This window comes from Toxotes jaculatrix, chromosome 4 (assembly GCF_017976425.1).
Source record: "Toxotes jaculatrix isolate fToxJac2 chromosome 4, fToxJac2.pri, whole genome shotgun sequence".
Lineage (NCBI taxonomy): Eukaryota > Metazoa > Chordata > Actinopteri > Toxotidae > Toxotes > Toxotes jaculatrix.
Genome location: NC_054397.1, coordinates 14576016 through 14593639, shown reverse-complemented (window position 1 = coordinate 14593639; position 17624 = coordinate 14576016). Strand labels below are relative to the sequence as shown.

Below are 17624 nucleotides of genomic sequence, written 5' to 3'. Positions count from 1 at the left end.
AAGCCAGTTGTTGTATATCCTGGAAGGATATGGCCTGTGGCCTGAAAAGTCAAATAAATGTTTGTGGATGAACTCAGACAAGACGTTGCAGACATTATTCCACCATGCACAAATCAGACCTGTGAATCACAACCCACATCATCAGCTTGTTCAGGGATTCAGACAGGTCTGGTGTTGTTGTCATTGACTGATATTTCCCACAGTTGGAGAAACAATCACATGTTGTGGTGTTGACTCACAGAAACTCGTAAGTTGACATATTTCTTTTAGATCTGCAGCAGTCGGTTGATTAATCAAGTAGTCAATCAACAGCCAATTAATTGGCAGCTATTTTGAAAACTGATTAATGGTATTAGTCAAGAAAAAATGTCAAACACGCTCTGGTTTCATCTACAGTATGACAATAAATTAACCTGCCACCGGTATTTCAATCTGATTTTCAGGATACCAATTGGAAACAATAAATAATACAAAGCATTAGAGCTGTAAGATCAGTTAATCAGTCGACAGAAGATAAATCGGCAACTATTTTGATAAACAAATAATTGTTTTAGTAAATTATTTTAAAAAATGGCAAACATCCATTGGTTCCAGCTTTTGTTCAGTATGCAATGCTTTTCCTTGTCTGACATGATAGTAGGACAAAATAAGAATGTCAGAAACTAACATTTTATACACAGAATGGATAGTATTAATAATAATAATAACAATAAACAATCAGCAGACTAATTGGCAATGAAAATAACTAGCTAGTTGTAGCCCTACGTGGTCTGTTATTATGCCTTAGGGCAGGGTGTGGTGGTGGTGGCATGATGTTCAGGGACGTTTTGTTCTGATGAAGCAGTGACATAACTCTTGTCTTGGTTGTTGTTGTGATGAGACCTCATTATGTTGAATCATCAGCCATCCACCACAAAATAGCGGAGATGTTACCGGGACACAGCTCGCACATGCAGTTCATTATAGCCATGACCCCCCACCCTCTGCCCCTGCACGTATAGACTCTATATACAGTCCACTTCTGTCAGCCTTGTTTAGCTTTTGTTAGTTATATATATATAGTACGTGTGTGTGTGTGTGTGTGTGTGTGTGTGTGTGTGTGTGTGTGTGTGTGTGTGTGTCGATGAGTGGGTGGTCCCAGCCTGCAGACTGTCACGGTCAATGAGATAATATATGGAGAATCTGGCCCCTGCAGCCTAATCTGAAGGAAGTATTTTGAAGAGTGAAGTCACAACAAAACTCAGAGCTAAAGCTACAAGTACAGCTAATAGTATTAGCAAGACAATTTGTCACTTCTTTGCCCCAAAGGGCCAAACCTATAATTGAGCTACCAACATAAGTGGCCTGTAATTGAGCTATTATAATTGACCTCAGGTGTGTCAGTGAATAAAACAGTGTGCAGCAAACTGTGTCCGTACGCTCATGTGTAACTGCAAATGCAGACGTAATGCATAAAAATGGATATGTTCCTATATTTGTGTGCATACAGTGCAGTAGAGTGTAAGTAGATATTTTTTCACACTAATGGCATCTTTAGCAAGACCGTTTCTATGGAAACCGAGTTGCCACGGAAACACTGCATGTCTCTTTGAATTAGAAATGTCTTTCTCCATCCCTCACTCCTCCCTTCTCCGCACGTCTTTCCTCTACTATTTGCTTCCTAGTCCCCCTCTTCCCTGACTTCCCCGTCTTTGACAGGCCAGCTGCTGTCAGTCAAAAAGTCGTGTGCTGTTGAAGGAGATGTGCACCACAAATGGAGGAAATGAAGGAAAGAGGGGTTGGCATCTGTGCTCTCCAAGAAAAAAAAAAGAAAGAAAACACAAAATCTGGGAGGGAGGGAGGGCATCTTTTTTAGAGGGTGAGGGGACTTGTTTTTTTTTAATCAAAGGCAACTTATTGAATAAGGAAGGAAATGGTGAGTGACATTCAAAAGATAATGATGACGCTGAGGATGCTGCGAACAGAAGAGCGGGAAGATTGAAGGAGGAAGGGAGGGCTACAAAGACAGAGAAGGAGAGAGATAGCTGATGAAAGGGAAACGGGAGGAGTGATTGATTTTTGCTCTCTGGTGCCTCTGGTATCTGTGTAACCATGCTGCCACACTTATCCAGCCTATCTGATTTAACGGCGTGCGTGATGAAGGGAAGAGCGATAGAGATACATGCATACAGAGATAGTTTCACAAAACAAGGGGAGAGAAGGTGCAACAGACTGAGAGAAACGCGGATAGAGACAAAGGAGAGAGGAGTTGTTGGGCCGAGTGTAAAAATGAGAATGTGGAGAAAATCACCCTCAGTCCCCAGGTGCTGATGAATGTCTCAGAGTCGAGGAGGGATGAGGGGTAGCGCTTCAGGAAAAGTGCAGAGACACAGAAAGGAAAACGGAGTCAAGACGTGCTGAAGAAAAGCGCGTCATGACAAGGTTTTGAACCGCATGTCTCTCATTGCACGCTGCACTTGACTCAAGCCTGCACTCTCACCCTGTGTGCTTGTTAGAGAGGAAAGCAGAATTGAAAAGGCAGGGTGTATGGATGCAGGGAAGATAGATGGAAGAGGGAGGGAGAGGCAGAGGGCGGAGAGAGGGCAAACATGCGTTTTGACACGGTTAAAGGCTGACACAAATCTCTTACACCTGTAGATCATGTAGTATTGCACTGCAGCACCTAGTGAAGAGCATGTGCCCTTAATTCACCTTTATCGATACACAATCCTGATTTTTCATCACCATGCCGGCTGCCGGGGTCAAACGAAACAGTGTTGTTTGTTGCATTATGGGAAATTTAGGATTCAGACGTTTTGGGGCTAAGAACTATCTTAACCTCTGCTGCTTCTGCCATCTTAAAAAGTCTGTGGGGGTGAAAAACAAATTGACATAACTGAACCAAGGGTACACTGTTTACGGATGCATGTGAAAGCAAGATGAATTTTAATCAATAATCGATCTCCCTGTCTATATTTAGGCTTGGCTGTTTCTCTTTTTCTCCCTTTTCCTTTTTCCTTTACCTCACATACACATACACACACAGATACACAAACACACACACACACAGCACATCAGTTGGTTAGCCGGGTCATGTATCAGCCAGGGTCAGGTCTAATTGGGTCTGTGGCTCGTTGTGATTGGTGGGATCTGGCCCAATCAGCATGCAGAGCTCCCATGTGTCAGTGATTAATTACCTGCGCTCTCCGCTGTGCTAACGAGCTTAATCAACTCATCGTGAAGGAGCTTCCCATTAAATAGTAGGGCCAAAGGTGATGCTAAATTGACTCCCTGTTTCTCTCCTTCCTTCATTGTCTTACCGGACTCACTGTTTCTGACAAGTTTCTGTGTGTTACTTTTTTATACAATGATTTGTGTGTGTGTGTGTGTGTGTGGCTGTTTTCATTGCTTTCAACTATTTCACATCTGTTAACTTACCAGTTCCTCTGCAGACTAGATCTCATCTGTTGTTCTCCGTCGTCATCTCTGCCACTCTGTGTTAGGACGAGGCTTTGGGTTTGACTGACATGATGTGAGTGCTGCTGGAGCATCAGATCTAACAGTGGGAGATTGAATCAGACAATTAATTGTATCTTCCTTGTGGTGCACACAGTGGCGATAGCAGTGGAGTGGTGGAGAAAGCTTGAGGCAAACAGTAGTTTCTTGTGCTTTCAGACTTTATATATAAGTGTGTGTGTGTGTGTGTGCATGGGTTTGCTGGGCAACGCATGCCTATGGGTGTATGCGAGTGTGTGTTTGTATTATGAGAGTGAATGTGTTTGTGTGAGACAAAGAGATTAATTTGTTCTAATTAGACAATCAGTTGATTATTGCGTTTCAGTATCTAGTAGTGCAGAATTGAAGACATGATGGAGTCTTTGAGAGACGATAATAGAAACCCTCTGGTGCTTTAATGGATTCTGACGGTTGAGTGCTGGCTGTGGCTCTATCACATTTGGTTTACAGTAAGAGAAAAAAGATTACTCTGGAATTAAAAAAGAAAAATTGTATTAATATCATAAATCATTAAACTTCTTTGATGCCTTGGTGTACTTGGATGGGTTTGTTTTTACTGGAGCGAGCTCCAGTTGGGTGGGGACTGAATCCCTCCAGAGCTTTTTGTTGTGTGTCTTGTCCACTTCGCAGCTGTAAACAGTACTGGTGTCACTTTCGCTGCTCCAGGCATATTTGCACTTCATAATGGGGAGTAAATAAATGGGAGTAATTGAATAATTGGCTCTTTAAGCGACGTTGTGTGGTTTGCAGTAAGAATGTAAAACCTTCAAATATAGTGCAGCACAAGGGACTTTTATTCCCTGAGTGACGACTGAATGCAGCCGCCTCCTCTGAGTCTGTCAGCAGTAGGCTAACACTGCTCGCTTAGCCAAGTATAAGCCATGTGGCACACTGCCTTGTTCATTTCCTCTGCCAGTGATTGAGCTTACTTCTCCCTACTCGATATGAGACTTGCAGATGATGTCATTGTTACTAAGTGTCATATCTACTTGATAAATCAGGATAAAGTTGACTCATCGAGACAGCATGTGAGCATGTGGCTTTGCTGCTAGCTGTCAGATAGGTTGTGGGTAATAGAGACTGTGACTGGGTCGCAGCTGAGTGAAAACTACTGTAAACTGGAAAAGACCTGAGAATGGGCTGCAGCATTTACTACATCCCAGTGTAATGTTAATGTTGTTTTTGTTGCTCTTACTAGTGAAAATCTGAAGTTCTTCCTCCCATCTATGATAGAAGAGATCAAAAGTTAAACTTATTTATCATCTTGGGAACATGAACACAAAGTTGGCAGTTTTTTTCATGCATGTTCTTTCCTTTAGGTCCACTAAAGGAGAGAACACGCATGTGGAGTTTCTAAAATGACATTTAATGAAATTTTATATTTCTAGTGGCCAAGAGTAAATTTTGGCACGGTGGTGATAAACCATTGTAGCTTCATGCTGTGGGACAGCAGTGAAAATCTACAGGGTAAAGATGCCTTTTCATGCATCAAAGTCAGCATTGTTAAGCATGAATATGCTGTTTTTAACAGTAACAGCTTTCTGCAGGAAACTGATGTATTGAACCTACTATAAGCATTTACTGTAAGATATAATTTGCATGATTTGATTTGTGAGCTCTGCTCACCAGGTGGGGAGAAAGAGAGAAAGCTGCCTTCCAGTCACTACTGAGAAAATAATGTGTAATTATTTTTTTATGCACTGTGCCTTAAAGTATAGATCTTAATACACCTTCCAGTCAAGAGCTGTTGAAATAAATAAAATATAGTTTTTTTAAAAAATGCTATTTAAAAATGAGATGCTTCTTAAAATGTTTTATGGGTATTTTTTTAGCCAGTGTATTTTGTTGAGTCCACTGTACCTTCCTACGAAAAGCAGGGAACTACAGATAATATGAGAAAATTATTTTTCGATGATAATTTCTGCCTGTTTTTCCAGCGTTCATGTTTAGATTCAGCACAGACATTTAGAGCTCAGCTGGAAGTGTTGAGAGCTATTTTCATTGTGTAAACTGGTAGAAACTTATTTTGCATCTCGCTCTTTCCTCTCTCGAGGTACATGGTAATATTTGAAGCCTTTTGAGTGTTTATGTGTGTGTGTGTGTGTATTAATCATATTTGTAAATTTGAAATCAGAAAATCTGTGTGAATATGTTCCTCTAGATGTGTGCACTTTTCATAAACATCTCTGTACAAGTATTTGATTTTTTGATTATGCGTAGTATGTGTGTGTGTGATAATGTGTAGCCTGTCCTAAAAATTCCTGTCTTGTGTAGTTTCTGTGAAACCCTACAGAGAGATTCAGGTTGTGTCCTGGTGGGTTTATTTAGACCATTTTTGCTGTTTGCAGCCAAGTGGCTTCTGGTTCATCTGTCAAGGTACCCAAACAGTTTGGAAGTAAATGCACACTATTTTATGCAACAGCAACAGTTTTTGGTCACAACATTTCCTGTTTGTTTGCTGAGGTCATTTCAGGTTATGTAGACAGGCAACTTCCATCACCCCCACTGGCAATGTGGACGTATTGCTGCAAGCAAAATAGAGATTTTGATGAAATTAGGAACCGAAAGGAGGCTAAATTATTTACAGAATTTCCTTCCTCTCTTTCATCTAAATGCTGCTTCTCAAAAGTATCAGAATTATTCAAGCTGCACTAATGAAAGACAAAACAAAGAACATCAACTACAATTATGATACAAGAGGGAAACCACTGACTAAACGTGTTTAAATTAATCTGTTCATTTAAGCACACCACACCAAAACATTAGCGAATAACTTCCTATCATGCTGGCCTATTTTTAATTGCCCACATACTGATAGCGAATAATCAGCCGTATACACCAACAGCACTTAATCAGCGGATTCAGAGTTTTATCACAAATTATACTATCCAAAAACAATCCAAATCCAGTTAATACATTTTCTTTTTTTGTTATTGTTCGCCATATTTTATGTTCTCAAGTGCAGCCTCGCATCCAGGAGTTCGTCCTGCATAGAAAGCAGTGCCATCATCATCATCGCTCCACTGGCCGCCGTAGGAGTGAATCATATTTCAGCGCTTCTGAAATCATTTCCTCGACAAAAATAGCAAGAGTATTTGAATTGGAACATTATGGGATGTTTAAAATGAAGTGTACTAAATGAAGCTGGGGATGGGACGTGGAAACAGGGTCATTGATAATTAAACAGCCGAATATGAGATTAATTAACTCACTGTGTGTGTTTGATTAGAAATATGATGATGAAGCACGTTGGGCTCAAACTGAGGAGGATTGACAGCAGCAGTGGCAGCGCTCAGACTGTGAGGAGGAGAGAGAGAGAGAGACTGAGGGAGGAAGATGAAAGGTGGAGAAAGACGAGTGTGATGAAGTGGAAAAAGCTGAGTGTTAGTGGGAACGATGTGTACACTGCCACTTGTGTGTGTGTGTGTGTGTGTGTGTGTGTGTGTGTGTGTGTGTGTGTGTGTGTGTGTGTTTGTGAGCCCCTGTCTCTGTGAGTTCTAAGGGTTTGCCTGTTTTCTCAAGCGAGGCTCCTCTCTATCTCTCTCAGCCTTAACAGCCACCCCCTCTCTCTCCCACTCTCCCACTCTCCCGCTCTCTTTCTTCTTTGTCTGCCTCTCTCTCTCTCACTCTCTCTCTCTCTCTCTCTCCCTCTCTCCCTCCCTCCCTGTTCCTCTCCCGCTCCGTCTCTCTACCCTCCAGTCCTCTCCCACCAGGGCTTGTTGAGCAGTGGGCCAATATGTCGCTTTTCCTCTGCAAATCTAATTGGAGACAGGCTTTCACTGGCATGACATGGAGATGAGTTGCCAAATCCTTTCAGCCCTCCTGCTTGAGGATCGCTCCCCTCAGCTCCTGTACAGTACTGCACACTGACGCAGCAGCCGCAGCCGCAGAGGCAGGCTCAGCGCCGACTACGCACCCGAGCAAGTGTCCGTGACAATCTGAGCGAAATCAAACACACCCAACGCTCACTGTCTTAATGGGTTTAAATCATGCAGCAACCCCTGATGCTTCACTGGCACTGACATGTTTCATTTAAGTACGTGACACTGAGAGGGAGAGACGTCAGCACTGTGGGGATCAATCTGTGAAAAAAAAAAGGAAAACTTTGTGTTTTATTTACGCAGACGAGCGTGTGCATTAACATACTGTGTAGTTCTGTCGCCCCGCCGGGTCTCCAGTGAGTTCACTGAGAGTGTGGAGTCACCGTCTTGACTGGAGGTTATACTCGCATGTTAGGCAGCAGTACTGTACCTCTGGGAGCGGGAATGAGACATGGAGGTTTGTGTTACTAAGCGAGCTCTCTGGTGCCATATCTGCACAAAGGTTGAATAATGCCTCAGAAGTGATTCACTCCTCTACCAGCTCCTTTCTTTTTGGGGTTAATTCACACAGCTAACTGTTGCAGATTCAGTGCCACTACACCTAGACTATTTTGAGATTCCTCAGGCTGAAACACCAAAGCAACGTTTGATATAGCTCAGGATGAGACAGTAACAGTGGAAAGATACAAGAAGGGGAGTGTGAACGGTGATATAAAGGAAGAAAGACTAAAACTGACAATAACACGTTAATTGGTCATGACCTGCCAAAGAAAAAAAGAATTGATTTGAAAGTACATCAGTGGAATATGAGACTCTCTTTTAAACCTTTGTTATGAATTTACTTGTTTTCCCCCCCCTTTTTTTTTTATTAAAGTACAAAAAAGAGAAAGAAGAAACATGAGTACCCAACAAATTTTCCTGGTGTTGGAGTTATACATGCTTTATTGATTAAAGTAGTTTGGCAGATAGTGAATATAATCACATCTTTACCACACAGTCAGGACAGTCCCACTGAACATTAGTGTAGTGGGTTGTGATGCAGGGATAATAAATCATACACTGTCAGTCATAATTATGCACTTGTGTGTTTTCAAGATCCTCATTTTAAAATGAGTATCAGCTTGAAACATTAACCTATATTAACATTAATTTACCTTTTTATAAATGTCAGCGTGTTTCGTAGTTTGTCCCAGCTATTTTGTTGCTCCAGTCTTGTCAAATTCTCAGTGGACTGTGGACGAATTTAGTCCATAAATCTGTTAGCTGCAAGGACAGGTAACATCAGATAACATCTCTGACAGACCCACAACTATGCAAGGTGTTCCTTAATAGTATTACAGCAGATCAAGCTGCTAAATCATCCTCTGAATGGCAGAGGAAACTGTTTCACTAATCAGGAGTCACAGTGTGGGCTCCCACTGATGCAGGTCTGTCTTTCAAATTATTGTGTAGTTTTTATTCATTGATGAAAAATTGTGTGCATTTTGTGATAGTTCTCATTTGAAGGTTAGTTTTTATTTATTTATTTTTGTTGTTGTTGTTTTCATTGTTTCATTAACAAAATAAACCCTTTTTTCACCAGTGCCAAACCAAATCTGACGGTAAAAATTAACAAATTACAAGATGTAACCCACCTCACAGACAGTAAAGTGCAACTTATAGAAAGGAGACATAAAAACAAAAGCTTGAAAATGGCGAACCACTTTCTTGGGACTCATGGTTGAGTAGTGTATGATGTGAAATGACAGACAGGAAAACAAGAGGGCAGGGAGGAGGGCTGCCACCCCCACCCCACCCACCCAAGGACACTTCACACCTCTGTGATGTGAACTAATGGAGCTGCAGGACATTATGTAAAAACAGAGAGGAAAAAGATAGGGTGAGGGTTGGGGGGGGGTCAACAGAAAGAGAGAGGGGAAAAAAAAGACACTAAGGCCAAGGGAATAAAGGACTGAAATTAAATAGGGGTGATTAGGATATGAAAGAGAAAGTAGAATGAGACGATGATTAGCCGTAATCTAAGAAGGAAAGAATGAAGTAAGTAGTGCCCTCACGATCGCAATCCCTCTGAATGGCAGGTTTGGTCTCACAAGTGATTACACTGCTCTGAGACCACTTTCAGAAAATAAGAATCATGAGACAGTGATATCGTAAAGAGGGAGTTTAAGGGGTTGACGGAGAAATGGATACTGTGTGAATAAGTGAGGGAGAGGAAATGAACAAACAAGATCCAGAGCAGCAGAGAAAGTCAGTGATGGAAAAGACACATGGCATGTGCACAATACTGTAGCATGAGCTGAGGAAAATACATTAATGGGTCAATTCACCCAAAGAAAACAAAAATTCGTCCCTTTACTTCTCATTTTGGTTTTATTTGCCAGGGTTTAGAGATATGCGTGTCTGAGGTTTCTGCTTCCAGCCTCTATATAATAGGGACGAGTGGAGTTTTGGTTTGTGGTGCTCACAGCATTGAAAAATTGTGTTTTAATAATGCAGCAGCAAAATTGTCTTGATTAGTCTGGATGATTTGTAGAGCAGAACGGTTTTCACTGACACTACGTTCTACAGACATGACCAGGATTTTAGAAACACGGAGGTCAAGACTACCCCGCCCCCCCTCCAACACACACCAAACCACCCTCGCACAGTCTTGACCAGAAGCCAAAAAGAATGTGTCCGTATTTTAAATTATTTGGATTTTTCATATTTCATTCATTAAGTTAAATGTTCAATTATACATGAAGGCCTGAATGCTGTTTCAAAGCTTTTTCTTCACAGCCAGGATTAAAAATCTGGTGGAGAAATGCTGAAGCATTTTATCTATTTACAAGTTTGCTGGCATAAAATGGACAAATTTAAATTTGCTGAATCTAAGGAAGCTGGAAAAGGCTTATAAAATAACCACCACATGTAAGTTTTTAGTTGTAGACTAAATGTCCTTCAGGTCGCTAAACCCCCAGTTCACCAATAAATAACCAAATAAATGAAATACTGAGACATGACCTTTTTAGTGCTGAGAGTATCACAAACTAAAGTCCATTCACCTCACCACCTGGTGAGATACCACCAAAGGCAAGTTTCTTTTATTTTAGCTGAACTGAAGGATAAGGCTGGAGTTATTATATCTTTTTCATACTTTAAACAAATCCCATTAAAATACCTAAACCAATAATGCATTAGTTTACCCATGAAGCCCATTTGTTCCTACTGAAGATGCAAATCCTTAAAAATAGGTCATAAATATGTAATACCATTTTTATAAAAAAGCTCAGTAATTTCCTAAAACTGCTGGGAACTGTAGTTTTTAGAAAACATTAGTCCAGTAAGAGAAAATAGGACATTTGATGAGGACTGTTTTCAGCTGTGGATTTATACACATTTGATGCTTTACTGAATATAAACGGCAGCATGACGGTGTGTGTGGGACTTAAAATAAACTACAGTCCACATGTTCTGTGGTACAGGAATAAGCTATATAAAATTTGTTAGTAGAATCAGTTCATTGTTAGTTTTGATCTTTTCATGGGATTTGTTGACAATAAGAAAAATTCAGAGTATCGCCAGCCTTATCCTGAACAGATGGCAGTGTGGATAGGGGAAGGGGTTTGAGGAAATATAGTGGATCCACAAAGGTAATAATAACGTCAAGGGTCAATTAATTTAAAACCCTGCATGTTGACGCTGAAATGATGGATTTTGATGCAAGTGTGAGGTTAGAGGTGAATGGTGCATTAGCTGTCAGTCATGTGTGAGAATACCTTCATTACCTTTCTGAACCAAGTTCATTGTATTTACTGTCAGTGCGGGTAAAACGTCAGGTTTCAGCCTGCACTCGTGCACACACATACACACACACACCCCATTTCCATCCATCTCCACTTGACACTGCAATGTTATAACCTCATTACAGTGAAAAGAAGGTAACACATAATTTCTGTCCCTGTGGGTAAATAAGAGGAGGAAGGGGGAGATGGGCTTTGATGTGTGTTGAGTGGAGGTAGTGCACCTAACCCGAGGAGTGCTCAGCCTCCAGCATGACTAACATGTATGACTGATTGCACACATGGATGGATACATCCATATGTGTATGCTTGCATAGGAAAATCAGATTGCAGACATATATGGATTGAAGCAGTGCATGCAAGTGTAAGTTGTTCTAGAGGGTACAGGTAAGAAAGTACTGAAGGGTGAATTTTTTAACTTTAACTTTTCATATTTAAATTAACGTTCAATGCAGGTGAATGAGAGGTAACTGATTAAAAAGCATTAAGATAATCTGTGCTACTGTCATGTACAGAGATGTTGCAAGGCAGAATTATTTATTTGTCATAAACTGTTTAAATAAGAAGGCCTTAGAAATGTTACTATGTGTATTTCTTTCCATGCTAGTGATGTGTATTTTGTGAAAACTGTGAACATGAAGTTTTAGTAATGTAAAGGAAATATTTTTTAACATCGCTCAAACTACAGTATGTGGAATTGTGATTTTGTAAACATTAATAAAATGTATTTCTCCCCAAAAAGAAAGAAGATTTGCTGCTTTTAAACTGAAAATTGAAAAAACATCACCTTTGGCAGTAGGAAATTAGAATCTGCTATTTTTTTTCTATAGTTTGAACATTAATAGATTCATTGATGATGAAAGCAAGAGTTATTTGCAGCCCTAATAATGTTCATGACTCTCCAAAAACTCTCCTCTAAACAAAAATAAGCAGTCTGCTCTCTTCTTTAGCATTCTTGAAATGCACATCAGTTTCTTTGTTCTGTCTAGAATAAAAGTACTAGAGCAAAATAGCCAGGGTACAAAGTCACACGACACTGCATGCAGATGTACTTGGTGTTGGGTTTTCCTCTAGTTTCACCATGAAGGTCACAGTTGTGGTTTTAGCAAGGAGTGAAATGGTTTAGCAAATTTAGATGGATTGCCATGAAATTTGGTACACTCACTCCTCTCCCCCAACAAGTGAATTTTAATAACTTTGGTGATCCCTTAAGTTTTTATCATTAGGGCAACATTTTAATGTTGCCATGCTTATGCCAGTGTTAAACTTAAGGAACTGCTGTGCCTAAATACAGCCTCACTGAGTCGCTGGCACGGCTGTGCCACTCCTTTCCGGTCTTTATGCTAAGCTAGGCTAACTACATCCTGCAGCTGTGTATGTAACACACAAAGAGAAGGTTGTTGTCGATCTTCCCATTTGACACTGTTTGTATTTCCCAAAATGTCAACCCATTCCTTTAATCCAAAATTTGACTTGTCTTCTTGAGCAACGCAAACTATAAAACAGTTGAACAGTGGCCAGTGTTTAATTTTGACCCAACGCCTCCAGTCATCTCAGTCACCTTTCAACAAGATATTTCACTCTGCGCAAACAGAAGACCCCTGACATGATGCTGTTCTCATTACAGCCCCTGTGGCATGTTGCCTCTGGTCACTAACATTTGTGAATAATCCATCTTGACTTCTGTGTCCCCATGAGTTCCTTGGCAGCTTTACATGGATGACTGACCCGCTCTTGACCGATCCATGACACCAGCCATCAGGCTCCTGGAGCTCCACGAGCGCTTCTTATTTCATCTCTTCTTCCTCTCTCGTTGATGAAAAATGTTTTGACAGAAATGTCTGTCCACACATTTAGTACCCTACATTAAATATCATTGAACCAGGTGGCCATTTTACCTGTTGTGCACTCTGCAGCATACTAAAAGTGCTAAGATAGCTTTGTCTGGGCTCCTTGATAATGAATGAGTCACCTTGTCTGGTTTTGAATATTCATAACTAGTGGAAAAACCTTTTTGGCATTGCATGGGAGTAAAAGTCTTGTTAAAACATCACAAGTACAGCATATAAATGAAAAACATCTCACATTGTGGCATATTCTTTAGTGCAGTTACAAAGCATGAACAGAGAACACACAACTCAGAGCAACAAATAAGACTATATTTGTTCTTGAGGCTTGCAGTAGCTGGACACGCTCCATAATCATCTCTGCCCTACCTTCCAGTTCTCTCTCATGCTGTATGACTCATGACCTTGTTTGCTGATTGGCTCCGTGTCTCTGGTTTCCAGGACGACCACTCCATGTTTTTCCAGTTTGGTCCGTCCATCGAGCAGCAGGCCTCTGTCATGTTGAACATCATGGAGGAGTATGACTGGTACATCTTCTCCATCGTCACCACATACTATCCTGGCTACCAGGACTTTGTCAACAAGGTAAAGAAGCTAACAAACACTGATAAATACAAACATGTATGAAATTTATTTGCTATACGTACCAGTACGCATAAACAACATCTATCTTGCTGCATTATCACCAAGGTAAATGTTCTGCATTTTGACAAAATATACTACTTGGCAATATGTTGAAGCTGTAAATTGCAAGTAGTATTATCTGCAAGGACAAATGTATTCTGTTAATAAAAACTGACGCCAGAAGCAGCAGGATACTTATTACTTATAAAGCTAATCGCTGTAAACTTTTTCAACCATGTATTCAAATGAGAGATTCACTTTCGCTCTGAGTCCCAGGCACATTAGGTATTATTACTTTTGTCTTTTGGGGACCCATTATAGGATGCCCGACACTTCTGTAGTTCCCACATTGTTTTGACAAGATACGTGTCTTATCCTCTTAGTTATTTTTTTTAAAATTATATATATTGCTGTTTGTTTAGTGAGGACTATGTACAATTGATAAAAGTAGTTATTTCTGAGACTATGATTGTCTGGTTTTAAGCCATTATTTCAAGCTTTTAAAAAATGATAAGGTTTGGCAGAGCCGGATAGAAGTGTGTGGCAAGTTCCACTTTCTGATTGCTTTAATGGAAAAGGCAGATCGGATGAATATGTCTGTTTGAATGCAGCCAATCACTGAGGCTTGAGTCTCCTTATCTCCAGGGCTGAGAACAGACTCTTTAAAGGGGATGGTGTGAGATTCTGAATAACTTTGAACATCAGACACACATCTGAGAATTTTTTTTTTTAAAGTTATTGAAAGTAAGCAAATCATATTTCCTAATGATACCACAGCAATACTGCAGTGTCTTTCCTTTGAACAAAGTTAAAGTAACAATCTGGTTTAAAATAAAACAAAAACATATATTAGTCATCTAAATAGAGGCTTTGGGGATATCTAGTGCCCATACTCCTCTGAGGGGCTTTTCACAGTAGTCAAATTAGTTTTATGTTGAATGAATACAATGTATAGAGTCTCATATCAACTGGTATAGTTTATTGTCCCCTACTCTATTACTGCAAAACACTTGAACATATTTTGATAACAAACAACTGAAAGCCCCAGTGATTTCAGTAGCAAAAAAAGCTTAAACCAGTTTGTATTTGTGCAGCCAGTTATTACCAGCATCATAAATCTCATTCCATCCTACTGACCTCTTTCAAGCAAACACCAAGCATGCAAAAAAAGAAAAAAAATATCCAGGGTTTCTTTTATTTCTTTTGATGCAAAAGAAAACGAGTATTGTAATGGGATTTAATATCACACACAAAATGCTTTGCTCTGCCTGTGATTCAACTTATACACTATAACTGCCTTGGAATTTATTCCCTCAAGGAACAGCCATTACTCTCTGACCCTGAAACACAAAGCAAAAAAACAAAAACAAAAGTATTTTGTTGATCTAAATTCCGTATAAAAGTCAGGGATCCACAAATATAAACATAGAGACAGCCCTAAAATCACTTCTTGCTGCACTACACGTTTATCTATTAGCCATGAGGTTTTGTGATCTGGGATAACAAGTTCCTACAGAAAAATAAAATTGACAATATCTCAGCGAGAGTTTCCTCTGCGTGTATGTGAGGATATAGCCTTAAAACTTGGGAGAAGAGATTACCTAATCTCACTCTTGATACAGTTACAAAAAAATCGACCACTGCTTCCCACTCCCAAGAGACGTGTAAAGACTGAACAGTTTTGCAATCTGGGAGCTGGAGGAGGAGACATCTCAGTCAGTTTTGTTCCAGTATCTCTCCTTAACAGCTCCGCTGAATGTGTGCAGCCTACACTTTTTAAAATCACATCTCACTTTCCTATCTAGGTCCGCAGCACAATTGAGAACAGTTTTGTGGGCTGGGAGCTAGAAGAGGTCCTCCTACTGGACATGTCCGTGGACGACGGAGACTCCAAGATCCAGAACCAGCTGAAGAAACTGCAGAGTCCTGTCATTCTGCTCTACTGCACAAAGGAGGAGGCTAGCACCATCTTCGAAGTTGCCCATTCTGTTGGCCTTACTGGCTACGGCTACACCTGGATCGTGCCCTCGCTGGTGGCCGGAGATGCAGACCATGTTCCCTCTGTCTTCCCTACAGGTACACCCAAACACCAGGGACCAGTTTCACAGAGATAGACTTTTGACTTATTGCCTTGATCTAACTACGGTCAGACTTCAGGTAGAAGTCTAAATTCATCAGTTGCACAAAGTTGTCTAGTTTTTGAAAATCTTCAGTAGGACTAATTTGGCAAGAATTCTGGGAAAATTTTGATTTTTCAGCGAAGATTATAATAAAAAAATTGTGTGATAGAATCAAATCTCAGGGCTGAGCTGAGGTAATGTGGCTTCTTACTCATAGAGATATAAAGTAGTTGTCAGTATCCGGCCTCTCATGAATCTCTAGCGTTAGGGGTGTTTTGTGTTGAGCAAATAATTAACATACTCTGCTCTGACTGGACAGTTTTTTATGGCGTATGTGCTGCCACCAGACACACCAACATTGCAAATTAGTTTCCACGTAGTTCTTCTTTTTCATGACCCTTTAACTCTTTAAAGACACATCATAGAGAATTGAGAAGCCAGAGATCAACTTCTCTCCACTTAAGTTGAGTTAAAGTTAAAAAAGTTAAACAAGTCCCTTTGTGTGGTTGAGTGGAATAGTAAAACAACTCTGTCCTTCAAGATGACCATGATTGGCTGTCGCTCACACTGTGTCACAGGATATTTGCATAAAGTTAAGCCTTTCTCAACATTTCCCTGTAGTGTAGCTGGGCGTGTTTGAGTCTGACGAGCTCGATGGGGGGCACAGGGCTGCAAAGCCAGGTCTCATTCACAGTTAATAGCTGCCTTCACTGTTACAGTTGTAGTTAGAGCTGGTAATGAGGCGTCACTTTGGTGCCCTCTTACAACATCTATTGAATGTACCTATTACATCTGTTTCAATTTAAGCACACGCTATATACAGCAGAACTTAATTCAAGGACTGGATCATCAGAATCAGTATCCCATCTTCATTTACTAATCCCATCTTGTGCTAAGACAGAGAACCAGAGGTTCAGGGGTTCAGAGGTCAAACCAGGGGTTAAATCAGGATCAGTCTCAGGTTAGGAACTCATTGATCAGCACACTAAAACTGTATTATTCTGCAGAAAGCACTGAAACGTGGGCACAATTGACAGATGGGCTTGTTTGTATACATGCAAATGTTCTCCTAGTGTATTTGCAGTATTCTGTGCCAGTCATTGGCAGGCTGCATGCTAATATCTGTTAACCTCAGGTAAGTATGACTTGCAGTGCCTCACATAAATATGAGACAAATGTGGAATGACAAGCTTTACTTTTATATTTATAGTTTTTTATATTATCAGTTCTAATAGTCTGAGCTTCGGCCTCACTGGAAACCATCATTAAGAGAATTCCCAGTGATCTTGTTTTGAAAATATCTCTCCAGGGCATCGGGTCAGGCATTAAAAAGACCCCTTTGTCATTTTGCGGTGGCTCTACCTCGCACCCTTCCTCTCATCAAGCCTGTCCAAGACAGGTCCATTTGAACTGCAGAGCATTTACTCTAATTACTGTAATCCTACTTGCTTGGGCATCCCATTTTAAAATGTGTGTGAAACCAGTACCTGCAGGTTCGCCTTTTTACAACAGATTTACACATAATCCAGACCACACACCCAAAGTGACCAGAAAATGCTGTTGTTTATGGCTGTAAGAAATGGATGTTGACATTTGATTGTCCCTTCCTTCCCCATATTTGAAAAGCCAAGCATAAGGGATGACCACTTGACTGATGCTCATATTTGTCTGTTTTTTCACGTTTCCACCTGTATGAGCATTTTTCTCTTATAAATAGCAAAGTAAACAGCTCCATTCTGGCTTGGAGCAAATTAAAATATTGTAGGTATGATTGCGCTCTTAATTTTGTCTCAGTGTTTTGCCACTTTTCAGCCTCCTCTAAAATGCTTCCATTTTTGTATATCTTTTCCCCCTCTGGCTATTTTTCATTGCACTCTGGCTCTGCTTCCCTATTTGTATCCTCCCTCTCTTTCTCACACTTTTCTGTCTCTCTCC

At 40.4% G+C, this 17624-nt stretch overlaps 1 protein-coding gene across 1 annotated transcript in view; it reads left to right on the top strand.

The window, feature by feature from the left end:
- The window catches only part of grin2bb (glutamate receptor, ionotropic, N-methyl D-aspartate 2B, genome duplicate b), a 65744-nt gene that overhangs the window by 15367 nt on the left and 32753 nt on the right, over positions 1–17624 (top strand). The window contains exons 2-3 of the mRNA XM_041035518.1: positions 13387–13530; positions 15375–15645. Coding sequence (XP_040891452.1) covers positions 13387–13530; positions 15375–15645 — 415 coding nt within the window. The remainder of the gene's footprint in view (positions 1–13386; positions 13531–15374; positions 15646–17624) is intronic.